The 26,767-nt window shown below is 33.8% G+C and overlaps 3 protein-coding genes across 3 annotated transcripts in view; all 3 read left to right on the top strand.

Annotated features, from left to right (window-relative positions):
• LOC110649795 (uncharacterized) overlaps positions 1-26,767 on the top strand; it is a 75,068-nt gene extending 48,301 nt beyond the window's left edge. The window contains exons 8-9 of the transcript XR_009149351.1: positions 26,013-26,094; positions 26,189-26,767. The gene's annotated coding sequence lies outside the window, so the exon portion shown is untranslated. The remainder of the gene's footprint in view (positions 1-26,012; positions 26,095-26,188) is intronic.
• LOC131180726 (uncharacterized) lies at positions 1,073-4,525 on the top strand. The gene is made up of 9 exons (XM_058148195.1): positions 1,073-1,447; positions 1,585-1,771; positions 1,844-1,977; positions 2,073-2,185; positions 2,329-2,569; positions 3,734-3,886; positions 3,979-4,058; positions 4,149-4,198; positions 4,281-4,525. The coding sequence occupies exons 1-9, from the start codon at positions 1,073-1,075 to the stop codon at positions 4,409-4,411; spliced, it is 1,464 nt and encodes a 487-aa protein (XP_058004178.1). The 3' UTR covers positions 4,412-4,525.
• Positions 22,787-23,840, top strand: LOC131180932 (uncharacterized). The gene is made up of 3 exons (XM_058149244.1): positions 22,787-23,176; positions 23,283-23,469; positions 23,570-23,840. Exons 1-3 carry the CDS (start codon positions 22,787-22,789, stop codon positions 23,737-23,739), a joined length of 747 nt encoding a protein of 248 aa, XP_058005227.1. The 3' UTR covers positions 23,740-23,840.

The following is a 26,767-nucleotide window of genomic DNA, read 5'->3' as shown; positions in this document are numbered from 1 at the left end:
AAATTTTAAATTAATTTCAAGTTAATTATGATATGTAATTAATAATTTTATACACACAAGAAATCAATTTTTTCTATTAATACATGTAAGAAAAATAATTAAAAATTAAATAAGGTATTTTTATGTAATAATATCTGTATACAAAAACAATTAAAGAAAATATCTTAAAAGGTGAAAATTAATTTATTAATTAAGGGAAAAAAATTAAATCTATTAAGAATAGTTGAGGAATTTCCTATTAAAATTGGTGGAAATTAATTTAGCAATTAAGAAATAAAAGGAAATATGCTAAAAATTAGTAGAGGAATTTCCTATTAAAATGGGTGAAAATTAATTATTAATTAAGAAAAAAAATGCAAAATTAATTAAAAATAATAGAGTAATTTCCTATAAATATAAGTGGAGATTTTTTTTTCATTAATTATTGTGTAAAAGATATATAAATTAAAATTACTGATAGATGCATGCATCCACCATATGATAAATTTACTCTTGGTGTTATCACGTGGCAATTAATATATAAGGATTATTATTTATAATAATAGTAAGTATTGTCAATTATGCTAAGTATTAAAATTTTTTATTTAATTTTTTCCTTTTAATTTTTTTCTTCTAATTATATTTATTATCGCTATTGTTATCTCAATTTTTATGACGAAATGATTATGTATCTTATTTGAGAATGGTTTATGAATTAAAGATGCTTAAAATTATTTATATAATCTAAGAAAAATATTAAAAGAAATATAATTATAAAAATTTTAAATCAAATTAAAATCAAATCGAATGGTCGATTTGAACCTACTGATTTCAGGCTGGTTATGGTTCTAGTTCAGAAGAGAGGAGCCATAATCAGCCCCCTCTCAAACCGGTTTCTGTCTGGTCTTATATTTGACCCGGGCCGATCCGGGTCTGTTTCATTGTCCTAACCGGACAGTCGCCTGATATGGGTTGAATTAATGATATTTAGTAAATCACATAGCATAAAAGGATTAAGATAAAGAAAAGAAAGGCGCTCTAGATTTACCTATTTAAACTTGATTGTATGAGAGCAGAAGGTTCATAGCTTAAAATGGCACTTCCTTCATTTCAATTATGGCTTGCATTGCTGCTGCTTGCTGCAGTATGTGCATCTGCAATGCATCCTAGGAAATTAGCTAGATTAGGTGGGTTAAAAAGATTAACAACCAGCAAGTCCTCTAGCGATCTCCCACCAGAATATGAAATACATCACTACAGACAGACACTCGATCATTTCAACTATAAACCAGAGAGTTATGCTACATTTCAGCAGAGATATATTTTGAATTACAAGTACTGGGGTGGGGCAAATACCAGCTCACCTATCTTTGTTTATACAGGTGAAGAGGGCGAAGTAACAGATGATGTTGAGACTTTCATTATTGTTCTTGCTGCTCGTTTTAAAGGTTTGCTATTGTATATAGAGGTAATTAGACTGTCTTTATTCATTTGATCTATCACCTAGCTTGATTGTTAGCCTTATAGGCTTTCATCTGCATTTAGTGTAGCAATTTTAATTTCCTTATGCTGGACTAACAATAATGGCGATGTCGTTCGTTGCAGCATCGTTACTATGGAGAATCAATGCCTTTTGGATCTGAAAATCAAGCATTTCAAAATTCCAGCACCCTTGGATACTTGAGCTCAGAACAAGCCTTAGCAGATTATGCACAGGTGATAGTACATGTTAAGAAGAACCTGTCAGCAGAAAATTGTCCAGCTATTGCAGTTGGAGCATCTTATGGTGGAAGTAAGTCAATTTAGACTACAAGATTTTGTTGTTAAAAAATACTAATATTTTCTTGTTCTTGTTATTGATTAGTGCTCGCATCCTGGTTTCGTATCAAATATCCTCACATTGTCATTGGTGCTTTGGCATCTTCCTCTCCCATACTCTACTTTGATGATATCACACCTCAAGATGGATACGATGTTGTTGTCACCAAAGATTTTAAAGTAAGAACTTAGTTAAATAATACAGGAAGAACTTAGTTAAATAATACAGGAATTTTCAGGATCTAATTATCCTGTATTTGTACTGATTGGAGCAGGAGACTAGTGAGAGTTGTTACAACACAATAAAGCAATCTTGGTCAGAGATTGATAGAGTGGCAGCTGAACCAAATGGGCTAACGACACTTAGCAATTTGTTCAATACTTGCAGGTAATCAGTAAGGGCTAGACTAAGCACCTCTGGGAATATGAGACTGATAACCTCTGGGAATATGAGACTGATATTCTTTGAAGAACAAATGCTCATAATCTCTGCTAATATTATGCTTTGTTTTTGTTGTATCCATCTTCAAGCCCTCTGACCTCATCGCAAGAGCTCAAGGACTACTTAGGATTCATGTATGAGGATTCTGCTCAGTACGATAATCCTCCTGATTATCCAGTCCAGAATACCTGCCGTGGCATTGATGGAGCACCAGAAGGAACTGATATTCTTGGAAGAGTTGTTGCAGGTCTCAGTAGTCTCAATAGTTCGGGTTTATGCCAAGATATACTTTCATATGAACAAAGCAACCAGGATGCATGGGATTGGCAGGTATATTATATCATACAACTATATATCTCCAATTTGCTCCTTCCCCCCTCCCCAAAACAAAACATTTTTAATTTCTTTTACCAGGTGGAATAAAATTTAATATTTTATTACTTTGTCATTTAAAATTTTTATTAACCCCTCCAAAAATTTAAAAAAAAGCTTAAATATGTATGGTAAAATATAATTTTTTTTTAATCAGTCCTTAAATTTTTTTGTTTATCCTAATAATTTATAATTTATTTATTATATTTTAAATTGAATTTTCAAAATTACTTGATTGTCATTAGTTCAAATATTTATATTTAGAAATTAAAATTTGATCGTTATGTGTTATTTCAAAATTAAATAAAGGTCAATCTATTAATTTTCTATCATATAATTTTAAATCAGATATGATTTTTTGAATTTGCATTTTTGCTCTCCCTCTTTTTCTAATGGTACAATATTAATTTTTCTTTGTTTTTTTTCTCTCATTAGTTTTCTCTTCTCTACAATATTTATCTCAACTGGAATGTAAATTTTGAATTGATCAACTTATACATTTATTTTAGCTTGACATGTTTAGTCTTTATTTTTCATATCTTTTTAATTTTAATGACGATTATTTTTTTAATATTATATTATTATGCTATATAGTCTAGATATTTAAGGTTTATATTTATTTTTTGATTTTCGAGTTTATAAATTTTATGCAAATATTTAATATAATACTTTGATGAGAACTATTTTTATTTCTTCGAATAATAGAATTTATATTATGAAGATATATAATTATCAAAACTATAATTATGTAATACTTATATTTACTATAAAAGTTTTGTTATAATTTTTTTAAATCGGTAAAAAAAATTTATAATTTAATATTTTATGATGCACTATATATTTGTGAATATTTTGTTGATATATTATAATTGGCCTCTAATCAAAATTCTTTTGGTTCCGCTCTGGGTATAATTTAGCAAACTTAATTCCCTCCTGGCCAATTTTAAGGGGCACTCCACGGTATCGGCTTGGTACATTTAAGATTATTATTCTTGGACTGCTGTCATTGGGAATGGAATTGAATCTGGTTGATAAGGAAATGGATCTTCCATCCTTACCAACTAGACTTGCAATCCATTTTCTGAAAAGTGATACAGCTTTTTTTTTCCCTGCATCTTTCAGACATGTACTGAGATTGTAATGCCAATGGGACGTGGTAATGAGACTATGTTCGAAGCTGAACCTTTCGATATGGAGGACTACACCAAAGAGTGTGTAGATGATTTTGGAGTTGTGCCTAGGCCTCATTGGATAACAACAGAATTTGGCGGCCATGTAAGCTTTTCACTTGCTATGTCTTATTCCTTCTTCTTTCTTTTAACTCGAGAAAATCAGAGCATAACAATACTTTTAACAAAAACCTTCAGGACATAAAAACTGTACTAGGAAATTTTGCAAGCAACATCATTTTCTCCAATGGACTTCGAGACCCATATAGCATTGGAGGGTAAACAATCATATCTCTGCTCAATTGCTATACGTTTTGTTCATATTATAAGTGTATAATTCAATCTTCTTCTTTGAAAATCTACTGCAGTGTTCTAGAAGACATATCAGACAGTGTTGTTGCGGTGTATACAGAACAAGGTATTTTCTTTTCCTAGTAAAGTGTTTCAATTTCATAGTTATTTATGCAAGATTTTGATTGAGATTTTGTTTTCGTAATTAGGAGCCCATTGCTTGGACATAGATCTCCCAACTCCAGATGATCCAGACTGGTTGGTTGCACAGCGAGACAAAGAGATCAAAATCATTGCGGCTTGGATTGCAGAGTACTATGCCAAGCTTTCCGCCAAATAGTGTACTTATTATACTTTTCTTGTCAGTGACCATTGTATCAAATTTGAAAGGGAGTCCTAGTGAGATTTCAATAACATTCTCTCGTATTTGATGTGAAGAAGGTATATTATTGCTGGTGTGAAGTTCTCTACATGTTGTTTACAGAGACTTGTGAAGATGAATATACCAAAACTTGCTTAAATTTTCAATTTTTCTTCCTATTCGATCATGCAACAAACATTAATAATTTCATATCTTAAAAAAAGAGTAAATTATTTTTTGCTTTTGAAATTAAATTATAACTACTAATAGATTTATGTGATTTGAAATAAAACTAACTGATTTCAATATTTAATCAACTAATTATTTTAAAATTTAAAATTAAATAATATATTATGAATACAAAATTATGTTAATTACTATTAAAAACTTTATATATATCAACACATTGAGGATCCCCTGCTTGTTGAAAGTTTGGCTTGCAGGAAAGCTGTCCAACTTGCTATAGCCAAGGATTTGCACCGAGTCGTCATCGAAGGAGACTCACAAGTGGTCATTAACAACTGCAAAGGATTGATTAGCTAGGCCATAGTGAGCTCGGCTTGCACTGTTCTAGCCCATTTGTCCTCGATTGTTGCTTTAGCCTCTCTGGCTGGGCTGCAAATAAATAAAAAGACAACCAGCTCAACCTCAACCCCAAAACAAACTTAGTATTTTTCTTTAAAATATCAAACATTTTGTTACGAAAGAAAATATAAAATAATGTAAGATTTTTTAAAATTATAAGTTTATATTTAAAAAATTCATAATTTTGTAAAGTATGAATTTTGAAAATTAAAAAAAAAATATTTTAAATCCACTAAATTGATAGGTTAAAAAGATTTTTTCATCAAAGTTTTTTTAAAAAAACCTTTAAAAAATCTAACATTTCTCTTAAATAATAAAAATTATATACAGTTTTTAAATTATGAAAAAGCTTAATTAATTTTATTTTAGTATAAATAGAGTGAACAATAATAAATAAAAAATATATTTCAGTAAAAAGACAAGAAAACCAACATGAATGGTCAATTTAATCAAGAAATATGCATGTTTAGTATAAATTTGATTGAGGTTTCACATCACGTATACCCATGTGTTTGAATTTTTTTTCTTTTAGAATTTAGCTTTTTTATTTTTATAAATAACTCTAACTTCAACTCGAACTTGAGACCTCATAATTTTGAAAATGATGCCTACAAAATTAAATTAAAACTCATTAATCAATTTGTTATTTTAAACTCGAGGGAAATCTTGGACCTCCTTTGTGGTAATTGTAACACCCCTGATTTTTTATATATTATTATTGGGCTTCGTGTAGGTATCCTCAATTCGCGGAAATTCGACAGTTGTCCGGATCTGTGAATTTCCGGCCAGACAGACTCTGGAAAAGTCTCCGAATTGGATCGAGGTTTTGGCTACCCCACCATTGTCAGGCATCCCGAGCGCGTTCCCGAAGTCGGAATCGGCAAAGGTAAACCCGAACCTTGCTTTTTCGTAATTTTCTAGTGCTTAAATAGGATTAAAAATCCATAAAATATTCGTGGTAGCTTAGAAAATTACGATTCTTTTTGCAATAGCTTAGTAATATTTCTAAGGACCGCGGGGCAAAGTTTTATAATTTTTAGAGCTTATTTGAGCAGTTTTTGCAAAAATGATCAATTATAAGGACTAAATTGAAATTTTACATGTTGTGATGAATGATTGATTTGATGGGCCCAGGAGGGGCTGTGTGATGTGATTGAGTTGTGGATATATGGATTGTGGATATAGAAGTGTGTTTTGAGCCCTTTTGCAGGTTGGGTAGGTCCTAGGTATAGGGGAGACTCTGCCGGATTTTCCGCACGACTTAGGACGTATTGGGTCTTTTCTTGATTTGTATTGGGTCATTTGTATTAAATAATTGTAATATAATTGTCAGGTGAGCCGGGACAGCCTTCTTCCTCCGCCCAGCCGCCACAGTGATTGCCGTCAAGTCTGTGAGTAAAATATTAATTTTAATTGTAATTTCGATATTATTATATGTTCAAGCATGTCCATGCATCACTTATATGCATATATTTATGTAGTTAAACTCTATGCACGATTTATGATGCATTGATAAATGTTAAAGTGCCATGATGTTGTTGTGGTAATTTGGAGCAGTGTGCGTGCGTTGGCGTGCGTGTGATGTGGTGTGGACTATGGATAGGACGGGTAGTCACGGCTTGAGTTCTTCGCTGGGACCCGATCCTTCGAGGGGTAGTCACGGCTTGAGTTCTTCGCTGGGACCCTCGATTTGGTTATTAAGTGGAAGTCCGAGCTGAGATCTTGGCACGGGTTGGATTTAAGAGAGTCAGATAGGGGATCAGCTCCCATATATTATGATTGATGCTACAGGGTGCGTGAGTGCTCCAAATTACCTTTTTGATGTTATGATGTGAAAATGTTGTTGATGTTGCATTTCATTCCACAGGTTGCATTAGTTTTAGATAGTTATAGAGATTATAGTTAAAATTGATATTTTACTCTCTGAGTCGAACGCTCACTCCTGTTCAAAAATTTTTACAGGCCACAGGAGGATATTTTTTGAGGTTAACCTGCTTTCTCCCTCGCAGGTCAATTATTACTGTTTGTATAAACTTGTTAAATCTTAGAATTTCCGCATGTGTTAGAAATGTTTATTTGATTTGGGTCTGTAAACTAAATTATTATTTTGGGACCTGTAAACTTAATATACTATGCATGTTTGATGGATTGGATGAGGGAGCTGAGCTCCCATTTATTATTATGTTGATGAGTATGTGGAGGGTGAGCTGAGCTCCCCAATTGACTATATATTGTGTTTACAGGTCGGGTGAGTCGAAAACTCCCCGTTGGTAAGTCCATTTTATGGCCGGACTCTGTCCGTTTGTTTTCTTGAAATTGGGCCCAAATGGGCCTTAGAGTTGGGTTAATGAACAGTTAGGCTTACTACGGGCCTCGGGGGCTTTAGGCTGGCCCAGGTCCTAGTGCCGGTCCGGCCCATAGGTTGGGTCGTGACAAATGTGGTATCAGAGCTTAGGCTCCAGATTCATAGGGAAAAATCATCTAAGTGTTGGGAAGAGTCTACTAGGAGTCACATGCGGAGTATAGGATTCTGTTTCGTCTTTTTCTGTAATTCTTTGTTTCTAGATTCTACGTTATACCTCGGGAAATATAAGATTACCTCAGTTAGTGTCTTGATTTTCGTGGAGTACACAGAAATGTGAAATAGAGTTAGTAGACATGTGAGATCTATCATGAGGATACGTACTCCAAGAAATGTTATATTTTTGTCAGTATGGGTTTAAATGGTGTGCCCATTTCGTGTAAGGCACGAGTACATAAAAGTGAGTCTTAAAAGTACAGCTGTTGCCTAGATAAGGATGAGGATACTACTCTGGCGGTCATCGGTAGATGACCCGGTCGAGAATAAGTTTGTGATAATAGAAGATTCGTGAGAGATAAGAAATTAGGAGACCTAGTCGGGGCAGACGTATCGTAGTAACTATACAATGTTCTCGATGTCTGCTCTGTAAGCTGCAGATTACAGTACCGACATGAGATTATTGTGTAGAGCTGCGTGCATCCCCGTGGTGCTCCATAATGAGGGTGTTTGAGATGGCTTCTGTTTTGGTACAGTTATGCCAGAACAGAGTTCTATATTTGCAGAGGAGTTGGGAACTCCTGGCTAAGAGTCTAGAGTTAGAATATTGAAAGGTCACAGTTGGGTGATAACTAGAGTCAGTGACTCAGTTACCCCAGCATGAGCTAGAGTTACATCAATAGTTGCCATCAGACCAGAGGTTTCTGACTAGTTGCAAAGTAAAGGTGACACTTATAGAGTGAGAATAGTATACCTTGTGTGTATCAGTATGGAATAAAGTACAACTCTACTACCTAGAGAAGGTCAAAACTATGAATTGATGATTTATAGAGCTATGATATGATAAAAGAGTCATTAACTTGACATGGTTCTGGCAAGGTGGTAGATGTAGTACCTTTGTTGCAGCAAGTTAGGATATAGTCCTATCTTTTCAGAATGGATCGAAGGTTATTACTGATAATGATGACTTATGGAATAGTGTCCCAGATGGGACTGTAGAGTGTGGTAGAGAGTAGTTGGCTCGGGTATCCTGGAGAGGATACAAGTTCCATTATAGGAATCATATATAATCAGATCACGATGGATGTAAATCCTTTGAATTGGATGACGGGTTTGGGTGCCCGAAATCTTAAGTTTTGGAATTGAGTAAACATGGAAAATAATAATAATTATAATAGTGTTAAGAGTAATAAATTAGCGAAGATAAATCACAGAAGGCCAATGGATAAAGAAAGTGCAGAATGAAAGTTTGGACAATTGATTGCAGATGCAATATAATCTAAATGCTAGTGGAAGTACTAGCTAGAGTGGTCAAAGGACCAAATCTGAGTAGCAGGACATATGATAACGCGATAGAGACTCGAAGATATAGTTAGCAAGTAATCGCTATTATGTTAGGAAAAAGAATGGAACCAGGGATAGAATAGTCAAGTTCTATTTTGGGTAAGATAAAGGAAATAAATGAAAGGACAACCTAAAGAGCGCATAATAAAAGGAACAAAGTTAAGATATAGGATAGGCTAAGCGTTATTCTTGGCAAGGAGAATGACAAGGATGGAAAACCCAAAATGGGACCACATTAGTGAGAAAAGTGATGGAGGTATGGAATACAATAATAATGAGTAAATGTTAGAAGGTGTGCGATGGTATTGCGGACTACCTAAATAGGTAGAGAAAGAGAAGTTAGTAAGCAGTAAGTTGAATAAAAGTCAGTCTAAGGGATCAAATATGTATGATGAGAGGAAAAGAATGATAGATAATGACACATAGGTTTTAGGTTAGACTTTTGAGATAGTGAGAAGGTAGTTAGAGGTTCGTTATGAATGTCAGGCAAACATTTTTAGTGTGATCAACAGAATCACTTTGTAGTGAAGCAATAACGACAGGACAATAGTAGGGGTAGAACGAAAAGTGACAAGTCTGGATGGTTATAAATCACTAGAAAGTTCAAGGATCAAATTAATGACCCTAGATAAGGGTGGAATTAGTGTTGGAATAATTTATTAGTGAGAGAAATCTTTCAGGAATCAACAAAAGTTAATGGCACAATAAAAACGATGATAGATATGAATCATAGGTCGAGTATAAGTAAAGTTAATAAATTATAAATTATTATGTCAAGAAGGAAAATGGTACGGTAAAGGGTTCATGCAGATGATACCTTATAGGTAGAGCATAATTGTGCTAGGAGATGATGAAATTTGGAGAGAAAGACCAAGAAACTTAGGTGAAACGTTATAATATGACAATCGGGTGTAGTTGAATATAAGAGGATATTTTCTTTCTTTTCAAGTTTAGCTTGTGCTTTTGGTTCTAGAAGGTTATATAAGGAACAGAAACTGAGTCAAGGAGACCTAGTTATTGAGAGTTTGGTAGGCACAAATTCATACATAATTTCCTGATATGAGAATGACAGTAAGTGCATACCTAGTATTAAGTATGAAAGGACGAACAGAGTAATGTGAGTTAAATTGAGTTAGCTACTAAGGCTTGCAACTGTTTTAAACTATGAAATTTGGAGGAAGTACTATTTATGGTTGAGATTCAATAGATGAAATTGTTCTTGATGGGTAATTTGAGGTTGAAGTTTAGAAAGCTATGGGCAGATATATGATTATATTAATGAGAATGAACACGTGAAGTATCTTGTTTGGAATTAAGGCATGACACATATTTCCTACAGCCGTGTTAGTTCAGATGGAACTTATAGTTTATGGGGCTCATATTCATCCAGGATAAGCAATTTCCTACTAAGGCTGATAGGGAATGATAATGTTCTGATAGTTAAGTTGGAAAAAAAAAAAAGGGGATACAAGAAAAAAAAAAATTTTTCTATGGGTAATTATAAGTGTTACAGAAGGTGAAGAATGTCTTTAGGAGTAAATCATAGGGTTAGAATTCTTGAAGTAATGAAACTAGTATTCAAGATAAGACTAAGAAATAAAAAGAAAGTTAAAGTTGATGATGGGATAGACATCTTTGAAGGAAAAGGTGTAAGGATGAGATAGGACTAAAATTAAGGAATAAGTACAGCAGGTTGAAATGATACCAACAATACCAAAAATAGGAAAAGGGAAGTGGATAAGATGCAAAGGACAGGAAGAGAGCTCGATAGAGTCAGTTATAATGATGAGGATAAGGAGTGTCTAACCATTGCCCCTGTGTTAACACTACCTATGAGCGGTGAAGGATACACCGTGTACTGTGACGCCTTCAGAGTTGGCCTAGGGTGTGTTTTGATGCGGAATGGAAAAGTAGTGGCTTATGCTTCAAGGCAGCTGAAGAGGCATGAGCAGAACTATCCCACCCATGATTTGGAAATGGCGGCTGTAGTCTTTGCACTAAAAATCTGGAGACACTACCTGTATGGTGAAGTGTGCGAGATATACACCGACTATAAGAGTTTAAAGTACATCTTCCAACAGAGGGATTTAAACTTGAGACAGAGGAGATGGATGAAGCTTCTGGAAGACTATGATTGCCCCATCCAGTACCACCCTGGGAAGGCCAATGTAGTAGCAGATGCTTTAAGCAGAAAATCTTCTGACAGTTTGGCGCACATTTCAGCAGAGAAGAGACTGTTGATTCAGGAGGTACATGAGTTGATGGATCAAGGTTTAATCCTAGATCTTTCAGATGATGGGGTATTGTTGGCTCACTTTTCAGTGAGGCCAGACTTGAGGGACAGAGTTAGAGTTTCCCAGCACAGAGACCAACAATTGATGAAGATCATAGAAAGAGTACAGCAAGGTGAAGGTGGTGAGTTTGGGTTTGCCAATGATGGCGCCCTAGTGCAAGGTTCTAGGATATGTGTGCCCGATGTGGACAACCTCAGGAATGAAATCATGCGAGAGGCACACTACACACTGTACAGTGTCCACCCAGGTTCCACCAAGATGTACCATGATGTGAAAGATAGCTATTGGTGGAATGGCATGAAGAGAGACATAGCAGACTTTGTGTCCAAGTGCTTGACTTGTCAGAAGGTGAAGTTTGAACACCAGAGACCGTCAGGGAAGCTGCAAGAGCTCCCTATCCCAGAATGGAAGTGGGAAATGAGTACTATGGATTTTGTGACTGGGTTGCCTCGTACCACGCGAGGATATGATTCGATATGGGTAATTATAGACCGCTTGACCAAATCAGCTCACTTCTTGCCTGTGAAGACTACATATTCTATGGCACAGTACGCCCGACTCTACATTCAAGAAATAGTCAGATTGCATGGAGTTCCAGCTTCCATAATATCTGACAGAGGGCCCCAGTTCACTTCTCGGTTTTGGAGAAAGTTGCAGGAGGCACTTGGCACACAGTTGAACTTTAGTACGGCTTTCCACCCTCGCATGCATGATGCGAAAGGACAATCCAAACACTGGAAGACATGCTTCGCATGAGTGTCTTGGATTTTGGAGGTCAATTGGATGAGCAGCTAGCTTTGGTGGAGTTTGCCTACAACAACAGTTACCACTCCAGCATAGGGATGGCACCCTATGAGGCATTATATGGAAGAAAGTGTAGGTCTCCTCTGTGTTGGACGGAAATGGGGGAAGCGAAGGTGCATGATGTAGACCTAGTGCAGTACACTTCAGAGATAGTTCCTTTAATCAGGGAAGGGTAAAACAACTTTCAAGAGGCAAACGAGTTATGCAGACCCCAGAGACGGAGGGATGTGGAGTTTGCAGTGGGCGACTATGTATTCCTGAAGATTTCTCCAATGAAGGGAGTCATGAGATTTGGAAAGAAGGGCAAGTTGGTACCTCGGTATATTGGACCTTTTGAGGTTACTGATAGAGTTGGAGCAGTTGCCTACCGGTTGGAGCTACCACCCAACCTTTCTCACGTTCATCCCGTGTTTCACATCTCCATGCTCAGGAAATACATTCCCGATTCTTCTCATGTACTACAGTCAGATGTAATAGAACTAAAGGAGAACTTGACATTTGAGGAGCAACCTGTAGCCATAGTGGACTACCAAGTGAGACAGCTAAGATCAAAACAGATCCCTATGGTTAAGGTTTTGTGGAGGAGCCAGTCAGTGGAAGAGTGCACCTGGGAGTCAGAACGGGACATGCGTAGCAAGTACCCTTATCTGTTCAATGTGTAATCATGTACTTTATTCTGCCTTGTGTAAAATTCGAGGACGAATTTTCTATAAGGGGGGAAGAATGTAACACCCCTGATTTTTTATATATTATTATTGGGCTTCGTGTAGGTATCCTCAATTCGCGGAAATTCGACAGTTGTCCGGATCTGTGAATTTCCGGCCAGACAGACTCTGGAAAAGTCTCCGAATTGGATCGAGGTTTTGGCTACCCCACCATTGTCAGGCATCCCGAGCGCGTTCCCGAAGTCGGAATCGGCAAAGGTAAACCCGAACCTTGCTTTTTCGTAATTTTCTAGTGCTTAAATAGGATTAAAAATCCATAAAATATTCGTGGTAGCTTAGAAAATTACGATTCTTTTTGCAATAGCTTAGTAATATTTCTAAGGACCGCGGGGCAGAGTTTTATAATTTTTAGAGCTTATTTGAGCAGTTTTTGCAAAAATGATCAATTATAAGGACTAAATTGAAATTTTACATATTGTGATGAATGATTGATTTGATGGGCCCAGGAGGGGCTGTGTGATGTGATTGAGTTGTGGATATATGGATTGTGGATATAGAAGTGTGTTTTGAGCCCTTTTGCAGGTTGGGTAGGTCCTAGGTATAGGGGAGACTCTGCCGGATTTTCGGCACGACTTAGGACGTATTGGGTCTTTTCTTGATTTGTATTGGGTCATTTGTATTAAATAATTGTAATATAATTGTCAGGTGAGCCGGGACAGCCTTCTTCCTCCGCCCAGCCGCCACAGTGATTGCCGTCAAGTCTGTGAGTAAAATATTAATTTTAATTGTAATTTCGATATTATTATATGTTCAAGCATGCCCATGCATCACTTATATGCATATATTTATGTAGTTAAACTCTATGCACGATTTATGATGCATTGATAAATGTTAAAGTGCCATGATGTTGTTGTGGTAATTTGGAGCAGTGTGCGTGCGTTGGCGTGCGTGTGATGTGGTGTGGACTATGGATAGGACGGGTAGTCACGGCTTGAGTTCTTCGCTGGGACCCGATCCTTCGGGGGGTAGTCACGGCTTGAGTTCTTCGCTGGGACCCCCGATTTGGTTATTAAGTGGAAGTCCGAGCTGAGTTCTTCGCTGGCACCAGGTTGGATTTAAGAGAGCTGTATAGGGGATCAGCTCCCATATATTATGATTGATGCTACAGGGTGCGTGAGTGCTCCAAATTACCTTTTTGATGTTATGATGTGAAAATGTTGTTGATGTTGCATTTCATTCCACAGGTTGCATTAGTTTTAGATAGTTATAGAGATTATAGTTAAAATTGATATTTTACTCTCTGAGTCGAACGCTCACTCCTGTTCAAAAATTTTTACAGGCCACAGGAGGATATTTTTTTGAGGTTAACCTGCTTTCTCCCTCGCAGGTCAATTATTACTGTTTGTATAAACTTGTTAAATCTTAGAATTTCCGCATGTGTTAGAAATGTTTATTTGATTTGGGTCTGTAAACTAAATTATTATTTTGGGACCTGTAAACTTAATATACTATGCATGTTTGATGGATTGGATGAGGGAGCTGAGCTCCCATTTATTATTATGTTGATGAGTATGTGGAGGGTGAGCTGAGCTCCCCAATTGACTATATATTGTGTTTACAGGTCGGGTGAGTCGAAAACTCCCCGTTGGTAAGTCCATTTTATGGCCGGACTCTGTCCGTTTGTTTTCTTGAAATTGGGCCCAAATGGGCCTTAGAGTTGGGTTAATGAACAGTTAGGCTTACTACGGGCCTCGGGGGCTTTAGGCTGGCCCAGGTCCTAGTGCCGGTCCGGCCCATAGGTTGGGTCGTGACAGTAATAATAGTTCTTATGAAAAATTTTATGAATTTAATCAGATCAAATTAAATTTTTTTTTTCATATTTTTTAAACGGATGAAAAATATAAGATGTAAGTTCAAGCTATATATTCTTGTTAATTAGGAGTTATTATAATCAATTTTTTTCACTTTTAAGATATAATGAGTGAAGTCTCGAAAGTAAGAGTAATGAAGTTTATATTTAAAAAAATATATTATGATGGTTATATTCAATTGAATTAACAAGAATGAAACCTCTTTTTTATCCATTTAAATTCAATTTTATTATATAAAAATTTTAAATATTACTAGCATATTGTGATAGCGGACGTTGTTTCTATCAAAATCAAATCATAACCAATATATAGTCGATATGATCATGATTAGGGTCGCTAATCTCTCTTTCAATTTTATTATTTGTGGGCAAGAAAAATGCTATGCAAAATTTTTAATAATAATAATAATAATTTATATTTATTATTAATTAATAGCTCAAATAATTAAATATTTACACCATCATATAAAGAATAAAGAGTTAAATATTATCTGCGAAGTCACCTTCTAAACATGAAAGAGGTTGTTTATTTTAATATATGATAATGGCATGTACATTAATCGTCTAGGCTTCTTTGAAAATGTAACAACTTAATTTTTTTTATAAATATTTTTTTTATTAAGTTAATAATTTACTAATATTTTATTTATTTTTTTAAATTAATATTTTATAATAATATTTTTTAAATGGATATTATTTTTTTTACATGTATTATTATTATTATTATTTTACTTGTTATTTATATTATTATTATTATTATTATTATTGAAAATATATTTTCTTGATAAATTTAATTAAAATATTTTTAATTTATTGTTATGTTAATATATATATATATATATATATATATATATATATATATATAAGTCAAAGAAGCACATGAAAAGATTTGAGTATTGAAAGAAAATTTTTCTTGGGCAGTGTGCGCACCTAAAATGTGAGGGAAAAAAAAAGAAAAGCAGCAGATTTCTTTCCCCTCTCCCCCTCGTTCTCTCTCTCCTCTCTCCACTTCATTTCTTTCCTCTTTCTCCTTCTTCTTTTTGATAAGGCCTAAAAGCCACAAATCGGTGATCTTTCTGGCGGCTCCACACTGATCGACGACACACCAATGAACATGGAGAGTAGTAGAAATAGCTGCAATAGCGGTAGGCAAGAGAGGAAAGAGAAATGGCACGCATAAAGGCAAAATCTTTCTAGCGTGATTTCGGCATCGTCCGACGTCGAATGGACGTTATTCTGGTGCTGTTGGAATCCTCATTCCATAAGCTTTCTTTTGGGATCAATTTTACATCAAATGGTAGTTGAAGGAAAAAGTTATAAAGGAGAGAAGTTTTAGGTTTTTTAAGCTTTTCGATCAGATCTAGGACGATTCAACTACTGGATTGATGATTCAAGACTACCAATGGACTCAGACTTTGAGATGTGACTAACCTCACTATAATCGGACACCGTTTGAAAAAGGCGATCATATTGCTTAGTGAGATTTTTAGGCCTTTTTGATTTTTATAAATTAAAAATAATTATATAATAATTATTAATAATATATTGGCTTCTTTTACGTGCGATCGGATCGTTAATGGCTCACCGGACTCAAAATTGAGTTTTCGGCCCTGTTTAGGTGCCCAGCAGGCTGTCCCAAAAATAGTTCGTGTTTATAGTCATTTCTAGCATTTTCAAACATCGCGGACGCATTTCAGGTAGCAGAATTTGCAAAAGTAATACCAAACTTAAGTTGTATAATTTTTTACCTTGGCTAAGCTAGCTGATAAATCTGTAAAATATTCCTGACTTAGTTAAATTGAGTGAAATAAATTTAATCAATACAAGGATGATGTAGAAGACCTCCAGGAATATTTTTATAATTTTTGAAGTGCTGAAAATAATTATTTGGACTGTAGAGGAGTTAGTGACCCGAGTTGGAGTTTAGAGGATTGAACTTAGATTAGGATTCTTGTAGGCCCCGGATAGATGTTATAATTGTTGTTGCGGGCCTAAGGCCTGGTGTGTTATTGATGTTGTGTTTTCTTACAGGGGCGTTAGGTTCAGTTATATGGGAGATTCTACCGAAATTTTGGCAAGACCTTAGGAAATTATTTTTGCTTCTTTAATTAAAGTAATTGGTTAATTCTGTCAGTAAATTGATAAGGGTCATTATGTCTGTATAGGTGATCGGTGCTAACTTCTCCAGCCGGACTAACTGCAATCGAGTCGATCAGTTTGTGAGTTAGATATTGATTATTTTTGTAATTTTAATATTAATTATATATCTTACATGCTTTTATATTTTATAAATAATTAATTATACACATAAATAGTTAATATATTATGAGCATTTTAATTGCTACATATTTAATTGTTATTATTTATTTATGATTGCCGTCCTGAAAATAATTTGGAACTGTGTGTATGTATTAGCGTAAGTACGGTGTGGATATGGATAAAAATAGAATGGATAGTCGCGACCGGAGCTTGACTCGCTGGGACTTGATCCTCTTATATATGGATAAGCCGAGGAGAGTATGGCTTTAAGTTGATCTCGCTGACCCCCTGCACTTGGATTATTAAACGAAAGTCTGGCTTGAGTTATCCTCACTAGCAGGTATTGGATTAAGAAATCTTATATAGGAGATCAGCTCCCATATATGTATTTATGTGATACACTTTGTGTGTGAGTACCTCCAAATTAACTTCTCATGCAAACATTGGGTGAATTATTTATTATATGTGATGGATATGCATTTCATAATAGGCTTGTACTAGTTTTAGATAGTTATAGAAATTGCACTCATAATCAATATCTAAACTCTCTGAGTTGAACGCTCATTCATATTCAAATATTTTTCCTAGGTTGCAGAAGGAGTAAATTTATTTTTTTCGAGTCTAACCTGCATTTTCCTCTGCAAGTTGCTCTTCTTAGTTTAATAGTTTGTGTCTATTTATTTATTTGTTTAATAACTAGAGTTCTGCCATGACATTGATTTATGGATATACTATATTGTATTAATTAATGGGGATTAAGGGATTTGTGCATGGTGGGTATCAGAGTTGAGTTGGGCTCCCTCTAGTTCTGGATTTTATGATAGTTATCGGATTGAGTTGGTCTAAAATAAATTAATAATATTTTATTTACATATTGACCCTTAATTTTAATCCTGGTTATGGATTTTGGAATCGTGTGGTTTACTACGGACTTCGAGAGCTTTATACTAGCCTAAATCTTAATGTCGACAGGCCTGTGAAGTCGGTTTGTAACAGAAAATTAGATACCCAAGCAAGAACATAATTTTGTTTATTAAAAATTATGTATTGGTTTCTTGAAAAGGAGGAACCTTTCGTTTTTCTAGAACAAACAGGTCAAACACATGGCCAGGATTTTAAGTGGCTAACTGCATTATTATATATGTCTATGGGCATTGCACTTGAGCTTTGTTGATTATCCTATTTGATGGGAATTTTTTTTTTACAGAATACTTATAAATTAATTGGTATATTTTTATTATATTTTATTGAATTTCTTTAAAAATTAAAAGTAAAAATTAAATTAAATTCTTACAAAAATCGATGATGATGGATTAATGTTGTAATAATAAGTGACATCACTAAGTGAAATGATGCTCATATAGTCCACTTTGCAAATCGTTCAAGCAAAATTCTACCATTTAATTATTCCCATGATGGCATGCCTTATCCTTCGTAGTAATGAATTATAGTTTGAAAAAATTGAAATGGAATTTATTTGTGTGGGGAATAAATGACCAATTAAAACAAATTTTATAGCAAGGGAAATGATTTCCATCAAGGGTTAGGCCAGAGGGATAGATTGCTGCACTATCCTATTATAATAAAAAAATATGTTTGTGAAATGTCGAAGAGCTCTGCGTCGCCACCCTCCTCTCACACTCTGCACCCCCATGGTTTTGTGTGTCTTCTTTAACTGTTTAGAACCTTGGCATGGCTCACTAGTTGGTTCTGGGGATTGTTTCTCGGGTCTTTGCCTTGCATGGCCCTCTGATTCTTCTCGACGGCTGTACATACTCGGGTTGACTAGTGGAGAGACGTTGTACCCTTTTTGCCGCTGTATCTCCCTTTTCCTAGCCTAACCAAGGTCGTTGGTTTATGGGGTTGGGCTCTTAAGTGGGCTAGGCTTTCAGGTCATTCTATTATAATAATAATAATAATAATAATAATAATAATAATGATAATAATAATAATTTGAGAGAAAATAAATCTTCATTTTTAGTACTGATAAATTGAGTGTGATTATAAGTTAGCTTAATCAAATATTTTATTATATTATTCTCATTTAATTTTATAATTTTTCTAGATATTTTTATAGTATTTATTCTTATATTTATGTTAAAAATTTTTATTTTCTTACAATAATTTAAATAAATTATTTACATCAATTTTAATAAATTCAAAATTATTTTTATCAATTTTAATTAAATATTTGTCTATAAATTATATTTGTTAATTTAATTTAAAATTATATTATATTATATTATGATTAAAATATATTTTGATAATATTATAATAAAATATTAAGTTAATATAATTTATTTATTTGAGAAAATAATTTAGTATATTTTTAGTCATTTTCATAATAAATGCACTTATAAATTATTTTTTTTAATCAAACATATCAATTACTTATTAGGGTATAGCATTATTCGGTTTAAACTGAATAAATCGAATTGAACCGCTTTAATTTGATAATTCAATTTGATTTTTAAAATAATTCGGTTCGGTTCGATTTTGTATTATAAAAATTTCAATTATTTCGGTTTGGTTCGGTTTAGAAGAGAAAAAATTAGTTAAACCGGATCGAATTGAATAATTTTATTGATTTTTTATTTGATTTATTTTTATGAGAAATTATAAATTATATATAATTATATATATAAATTATTTAATTTCATTGATGAATAGTTATTAGGTTCAAATCAAGGTCAAAATCAGATCAAATAACTTGAAAATCAAGTCTAAATTAAAAAATAATAAAAAATGATCAATTTGAACTGAACCGAATCGAAATAGAGCGGTTCGATTCGATTCAATTTTCATCCATTTTAATTCAGTTCGATTTCTAAAATTTGTAATTCGATTTTCATGATTTAATTCGGTTTGATTTTGTTTAAACAGAATGCTCACCCCTATTACTTATCAACCACTGATAAAATATTTCAATCAAATATATAACTGTTTAAAATTTTAAATATTTATAAGTTTATATTAATTTATAAACTAATTTTTATAAGTTAAGTTAAATATTTTTTTAATAATTTAGATTATCAATGAGTTTTTTTTTTTATTGATGGTTTTAATTTTAATTAAAATTTAATTTAAAAAGTAATAATTTGAGTTAATAAGCAGATGAAAATTATTCAAGATCCAATTCTTGAGGATTCGGCCTTTCTTTTGTCAAAAGTTCGAGTTCTGTTAGGATTTTGGCTGAGGGTAAAACAATATTAATTTAAATGTTGTTAAAAATAATTTTAAAATTTTAATTTTAATAATTATTTTATTATTTAAAAAAATTATAATTAAAATTTATTAAATTTAAATTAAAATAAAAAAATTAAAAATAATTTATTATTTCACAATGAACCCCGAAATGAAAAAAACTCATAAGTAAAATAGACCATATTAAAACTGAAAAAGAATTATTATTGTAAGAATTAAACTGTATTAAATCAGATTTATATTTATTGATTTGGTTCAATAATAATAATAATAATTATTATTATTATTATTATTAAAAACCGAGTAAAATCAAAATGAAGAATGATTTTATAAATTATTTTTAATATCATACAATTTAATATTATTTTTTTATATTTTTTAATAATTTCGGTCATAAATATATTAAATCATTTTATAATTCTTAATTATATTACTAAATCACAAGTTGATTAGTCATATAATATAATTTAGTTCTTAATAATATTTGTTTATTTTAATTAAAGACGTAGAAGATAATATGATATACTTATTAAGGACTATGCATAGAATATATTTTAATATGAATACAATATTTCTATTTAAAATTGAAAATTTATGGAAAATCATTTTCTAGTTTTCCTTTTCGAAAATCACTATATTGTAACAATTATATCTATGGAAACATTTCTCCAAAAATTCCTGTTAAATTTTACTTATAATTAATTTTAATAGCCTTTGATTAATATATTTAAGTTATTTTTCTTAATAGCAGTCTGAATAATGATATCAAACAAAACTTAAGTGTAATGCGAACACATAGAATGATTATCTAAGATAGTGATCTAAAGTATTAGAAAATAAAAAAACCCACATGGTGGTTTGGAGTCCACCATCTTACTGCGAGAGCACCATGAGTCCATGATGTGCCAACATTAATGGTAGGATGCACAATATATGCTTTTCTCATGTAAACCACTAAGGTTCTTATTGTACATTGTGGAAGCGTGTAAACTATAAAAAAATAAAATAAATACACAAAACATTAATATTTACGTGGTTCACCCTTTTAACATATGACTACATCCACAGGCATGCCATCTTCCACTATTTTCAAATAATAAATCATCAATTACAAGCTTAAACTATACTAACAATAAACTCAATTATACCCAAGAGAACCCACATTACATCAAACTGCTCATAGTAAATATATTAGTTAATCTCTCTCAGTCTCCTCTGAATATAACCCAATATGCTTACTATTGTAAGTGCTACACCACAAAGAATATCTTCAACTATATGGGCAAGTGCCCTCTCACAAATAGACAAGAATTATTCTCTCTTAAATTCTATGCCATTTCTCCACTTTAAACCAAAGCCTCTTTCCTTTCATGGGACTGCAATAGGCAGGAGCTCCTCATCAATGGACAGAGCCAAATCCTCAGCAATTGGCAAACCCTCACTCCATGAGCTCAAAGCTAAATAACATTTTCCACCATTCTTATATTTATAGTGTTAATTCCTTTAATCCTAATCTGATTAGGATTCCTACTCAATTTAGGAATAACACTAAAATAAGAGTTCTATTTTATATAAGAAATATTCCTCTATCATAGTGAGAAATATTTCTCACACTTAAATTAAGAAAAATCTTCTCAAATTTTATTAGGATTTTGAGTCATAATTCTAACAATCTACACCTTGACTCAAAATCTATAAACCATTACATATCTTTAATTCTTTAGTGCCTTCAATCATCACATATCCATGCTTGAGCTTGAACCCTTCAAATCATGAATCTCTCTAATCTTCATCTTGAGTGTAATTTACTTTTTTTTCTTTAAAAAATCTTCATGTTATCAACTTTCTTGATTTTACATCAAGAGTTTCACCTTAAATTCAACTCTTCAGCGTCACCATTGTTGCATGTGTGACTTTTCACATCTCGCAGCAGCTACACCTTCAACCAAACTCACTAAGATTATCCCATACTCTGATACCAATTTGTTGTGTATTGCGGAAGTGTGTAAACTGCAAAGAAATAAAATAAACACACAAAACACCAATATTTACGTGGTTCACCCTCTTAACATAAGACTACATCCACGGGCATGTCATCTTTCACTATTTTCAAATAATAAATCATCAATTACAAGCTCAAATTATACTACTCATAAATCTAATTACACCTAAGAGAACCCACATTACATCAAACTGCTCATAGTAAACATGTTAGTTAGTCCCTCTCAATCTCCTCTAGATATAACCCAATATACTTACTATTTTAACTGCTACACCATAAAGAGTGATTTCAACTATATGGGTAAGAGCCCTCTCACCAATGAACAAGAATTACTTTCTCTTAAATTCTATGCCCTTTCTCTACTTTAAGCCGAAGCCTTTTTTCCCCCCATGGGACTGCAATGGACAGAGCCCCTCATCAATAGGCAGAGCCAAATCCTTAGAAATTGGCAAAGCCCTCTCTACAATGCGCTACAGCCTCACTCCATAAGCTGAAAGCCAAATAACCTTTTTCTACCATTCTCTTATTTATAGTGTTAATTCGCTCAATCCTAATCTGATTAGGAGTCTCACTCAAGTTAGGAATAATACTAAAATAAGAATTCTACTTTATATAGGAAATATTCCTCTATCCTATTAAGGAATATTTCTTGCACTCAAATTAAGAAAAACTCTCTCCAAATTCTACTAGAATTTTAAGTCATAATTCTATCAGTTCTTCGTATTCTAGCTATATAAGCAAGTTCTTGTACAAGTTGTAATTCGCAAGCAAATACTCACAAAAAATATTCTACTGGGCACATTTCTGCTATGTCCTCAATACTTCTGTTTCAATGGTTTCTGGTCTTTTTTATTCTCTTAATCTCTTCAACTACAGCACGGCTTAATATTCCAAGGCTTAGTCCAATAGGACCAAGAATTCTTGAAGGCCCAGCTGAGATTTTGTCTGAACTAGTTTCAGATGATTTAGAAACATTCTTTTACTACCAAACTCTCGATCATTTCAACTATAAACCTGAAAGTTACAGCACCTTTGAACAAAGATATGTGATCAATTCCAAATACTGGGGTGGTGCTAATGCTAGTGCACCAATTCTTGTGTATTTTGGTGCAGAAGTACCACTGGATGGTGATCTTGCTGTTATTGGGTTTCTATCAGACAATGCTATTCGATTTAATGCTCTTCTGCTATATATAGAAGTATATATAAATGATTTTTCCTGCATATTATAACCTGTTTTATTGGCATATTAATTCCTAATTTTATGATTGAAACAATCCTCTCTTCCTTTTTTCTTTTCATCAGCATAGATACTATGGGAAATCAATCCCATTTGGATCAAGAGAAGAAGCATTGAAAAATGGAAGCACTCTTGGATATTTCAACTTTGCTCAAGCTATTGCAGACTATGCTGAAATTATCATTCATGTCAAGAAAAGCTTCCAAGCTGAAAATTCTCCGGTTATCGTCATCGGAGGATCCTATGGTGGAAGTATGTCATCGATTCTTTATCTGAATTTCTTCACAACCATTACATAGAATATATTTTAAATTCAGTCTATTAATTTTTTTTTTCACTAGTTTTCTTATAGTGCTGGCTTCCTGGTTTCGACTTAAGTACCCTCACATAGCCCTTGGAGCTTTGGCTTCATCAGCACCTGTTCTTTACTTTGATGATATTACTCCACAGGATGGATACTATTCCATTGTCACCAAGGATTTTAGAGTAATCTATCTTCATTCATGCCATTTTTTTATTTAATATTATACTTGTTTTTAAGACAGTGGCTTTGGTGTAACGATAAAGTTACTCCACTTGTGATATGGAGATCACATATTCGAGCCACGAAAGCCCACAAGTATGGATTACAATTAAGGAGAATTTCAAAATTATTGGGCCTTGATTATAAAATTCTCTATAGAAAAGGAGTTGACAATAAAGTGGATTATGCCTTATGATTTATCTAGAAGGCTCGATAGGACAGTTTAGCAAGTCAATGTATTACAGTTGTCCAATTCTTCTGTTACACCAACTTGGATGTCCAATTTGGTTCATAGTTATGAGGGTGATGAGAAAGCATTGAAGTTACAAAGAACTCTTTCATTGGATCTTGATGCACATCCTGGTTATAAGTTGAAAAATGGACTGATCCTTTATAAGGATAGAATGTATGTGGGGGCTGCTATAGTTTTGAGATAGAATTTGTTAGCACTTTAGCAGTTGGGGGACATTCAGGGGTGCATGCTACTCACATGAGGTTGAAAAGACTTTTTTTTTTGCCTAGTATGTTGGCTGATGTTATGCAGTATATCAAAACTTGTGATACTTGTGCTAGGTGCAAATCTGAGCATTGTGCTTCCCCTGGTTTATTGCAACCATTGGAGATTCCTACTCAACCTTGGCAACAAATTTCTATGGATTTCATAGAGCATTTGCCGAAATCAATTAGGAAAGATACTATTCTAGTAGTTATTTGCAGATTGACAAAATATGCCCATTTCCTTCCCTTAACACATCCATTTACACTTCTTGATGGCCAAAATCTTTATGGATTCTGTGTTTAGGCTTCATGGCATTCCTCAATCTATTATGTTAGATAGAGACAAAATTTTCACTAGTATCTTTTGGAAGGATCTCTTTAAATGTTTGGGGGTTATACTTGCTTTTAGCACAACATATCACCCTCAAACTGATGGGTAGTCTGAAAGATTAAATCAGTGCTTGGAGGCCTATTTGAGATGCATGTGCGACTTGCAAGCTTCTTCTTGGAGTAAATGGCTTTCTTTAGCAAAATGGTGGTACAACTCTTCTCATCACAGTGCAATTAAGATGTCCCCTTTTGAAGCTTTTATGGGTATTCTTCTTCATTTCTGCCAGTAATTCCATCAGAGTTGCCTCTTTGTTGGGGCAGAGTGAATACTTGGAACAACGGCAACATGTGAATTCTGTTCTCAAGGAAAATTTGTCATTGGCACAACACAGGGTGAAGCATCAAGCCGATAAAAAAAAAAAAAAGAGAAGTGAATGGGAGTTTGCTGTAGGAGATTGGGTCTATTTGAAACTTTAGCCTTACAAACAATCTTCTATTGCCCTTAGGACTTCATTGAAGCTCGTTGCCAAGTATTATGGCCCATATCAGGTGTTGGAAAGGATTGGATCAGTGGCCTACAGATTGCAGTTGCCACCTAGTTCCTCTATGCACCCTATTTTCCATGTTTCTCTTTTAAAAAGGAAACTGGGAGATAAAGTAACTCCTTGGACAGAATTACCAACAATGGTAGAGGAAAGGGTTATTGTTGCTTCGGAGAAGGTTTTACAGACAAGAGTTATTACAAGAGACCAACAACATGTGCTTCAAGGCCTCATTAAATGGGCTATAATCAACCTGCTGAAGCTGCTACTTGGGAAGATCAAGCTTCTCTTTTAGCTCAATTCCCTGAATTTTTACATTCTTGGGGACAAGAATGTTGTAATGGGAGAGGTATTGTTACGTATTATAGTAAGAAGTTTAGGAATAAAAAGGAGGGAAAGACTATTGTAACTGAAGGAGAGTAGTTGATGGCAGTTATAGAAGCCAATAAACAGTTGGAATTGATTAAATAAACAGCCGGAATTGATTAGATAAGTAGTTACGACTGCTAAAGTGTATAAAACAGGAGAGTTACCTTGTAATAGCATAATTGAAATCTCAGAAATAACATTCTTCTTCTTTTCTCTCTAATTTTCTCCCTAATTCTTCTTTCTTCCGATCCTCTTTCTTACTTCTTCTCTCTCCATTACTTCTTTCTTCTATTCTCCTAATTTCTCTTGTTAGGGATCCAAAACCCTAACAAGGATCCAGGTCCCTAACCAACCCCAACTTCACTTGGACTCTTCGCTCATAAAACCTGATAAGAAACAGGCTGAGCTCCTAACGAAAAGTATATACTCATTATAATATTTAACTCTTCAACTTTTATTTAAATAATGACATTTGTTTAGCAAATGTTTGTACTAATTATGTCTACTTCTCTATTGTTCTATGTTGTTTTCAGGCTTAGGGATTGCCTAGTCAAAATTGTCACTGATTACAGAACTGAAACATCTCTTAGACATGGGTGCAATGATATTCTTAAGGTGCCAAGCTTCACATGCCCTTGCTTTTCATTTGAAAAGAAAATAATATATAGTTTTCATCATTAGCATTTTGGTGTTACTTAGAAATGTACAGGCAGATTGTGTGAACCTCTTAGTCAAATACTACAAGGAAGCAAGACGGGGAGTTTGCTTAAGTAGTGAAGGATATGATACGCAAGCGATAAGTGACGATAGTAGGGATTCTCAGGCGACTGAGAGAACATTGAGCATTAGAACAATGGAGGTCAAGTCGAAAACAAGGGGAGATTCAAGATGTTGCATGTGTTTTGATCCCTTCTCTATACAAAATGTGTCGGTTATTGTATTCTTTTGCTGTCATGCTTATCACATGACTTGTTTAATGGATTCCATGCATACTGTAAGTGGCCAAAAAGTGAGTGGAGAAAACAATGAATATGATGATGATGACGATGAAGAAGATGATGATACTCAATCCTGTAGTCCTCGATTGCGATGCATTTTGTGTACTACTGCTGCCAGTTGAGATAGTGTGTTCCTTTTTTTCCCCCTTTTTAGCCTGGGGAGTGGGGAATGGGTGGGTATTGTAGGAGTTTTTACTATTTTACCAGGCTTTTCTTTTCTTTTTTCTTTCATTTTTTTCGTGTCAATATATGATATATGTGTGGTATTCATCAACATGCCATTTTTGATA

This window comes from Hevea brasiliensis, chromosome 6, assembly GCF_030052815.1.
Source record: "Hevea brasiliensis isolate MT/VB/25A 57/8 chromosome 6, ASM3005281v1, whole genome shotgun sequence".
Taxonomy (NCBI): Eukaryota; Viridiplantae; Streptophyta; class Magnoliopsida; order Malpighiales; family Euphorbiaceae; genus Hevea; species Hevea brasiliensis.
This window is presented reverse-complemented; position numbering and strand designations above follow the sequence as displayed.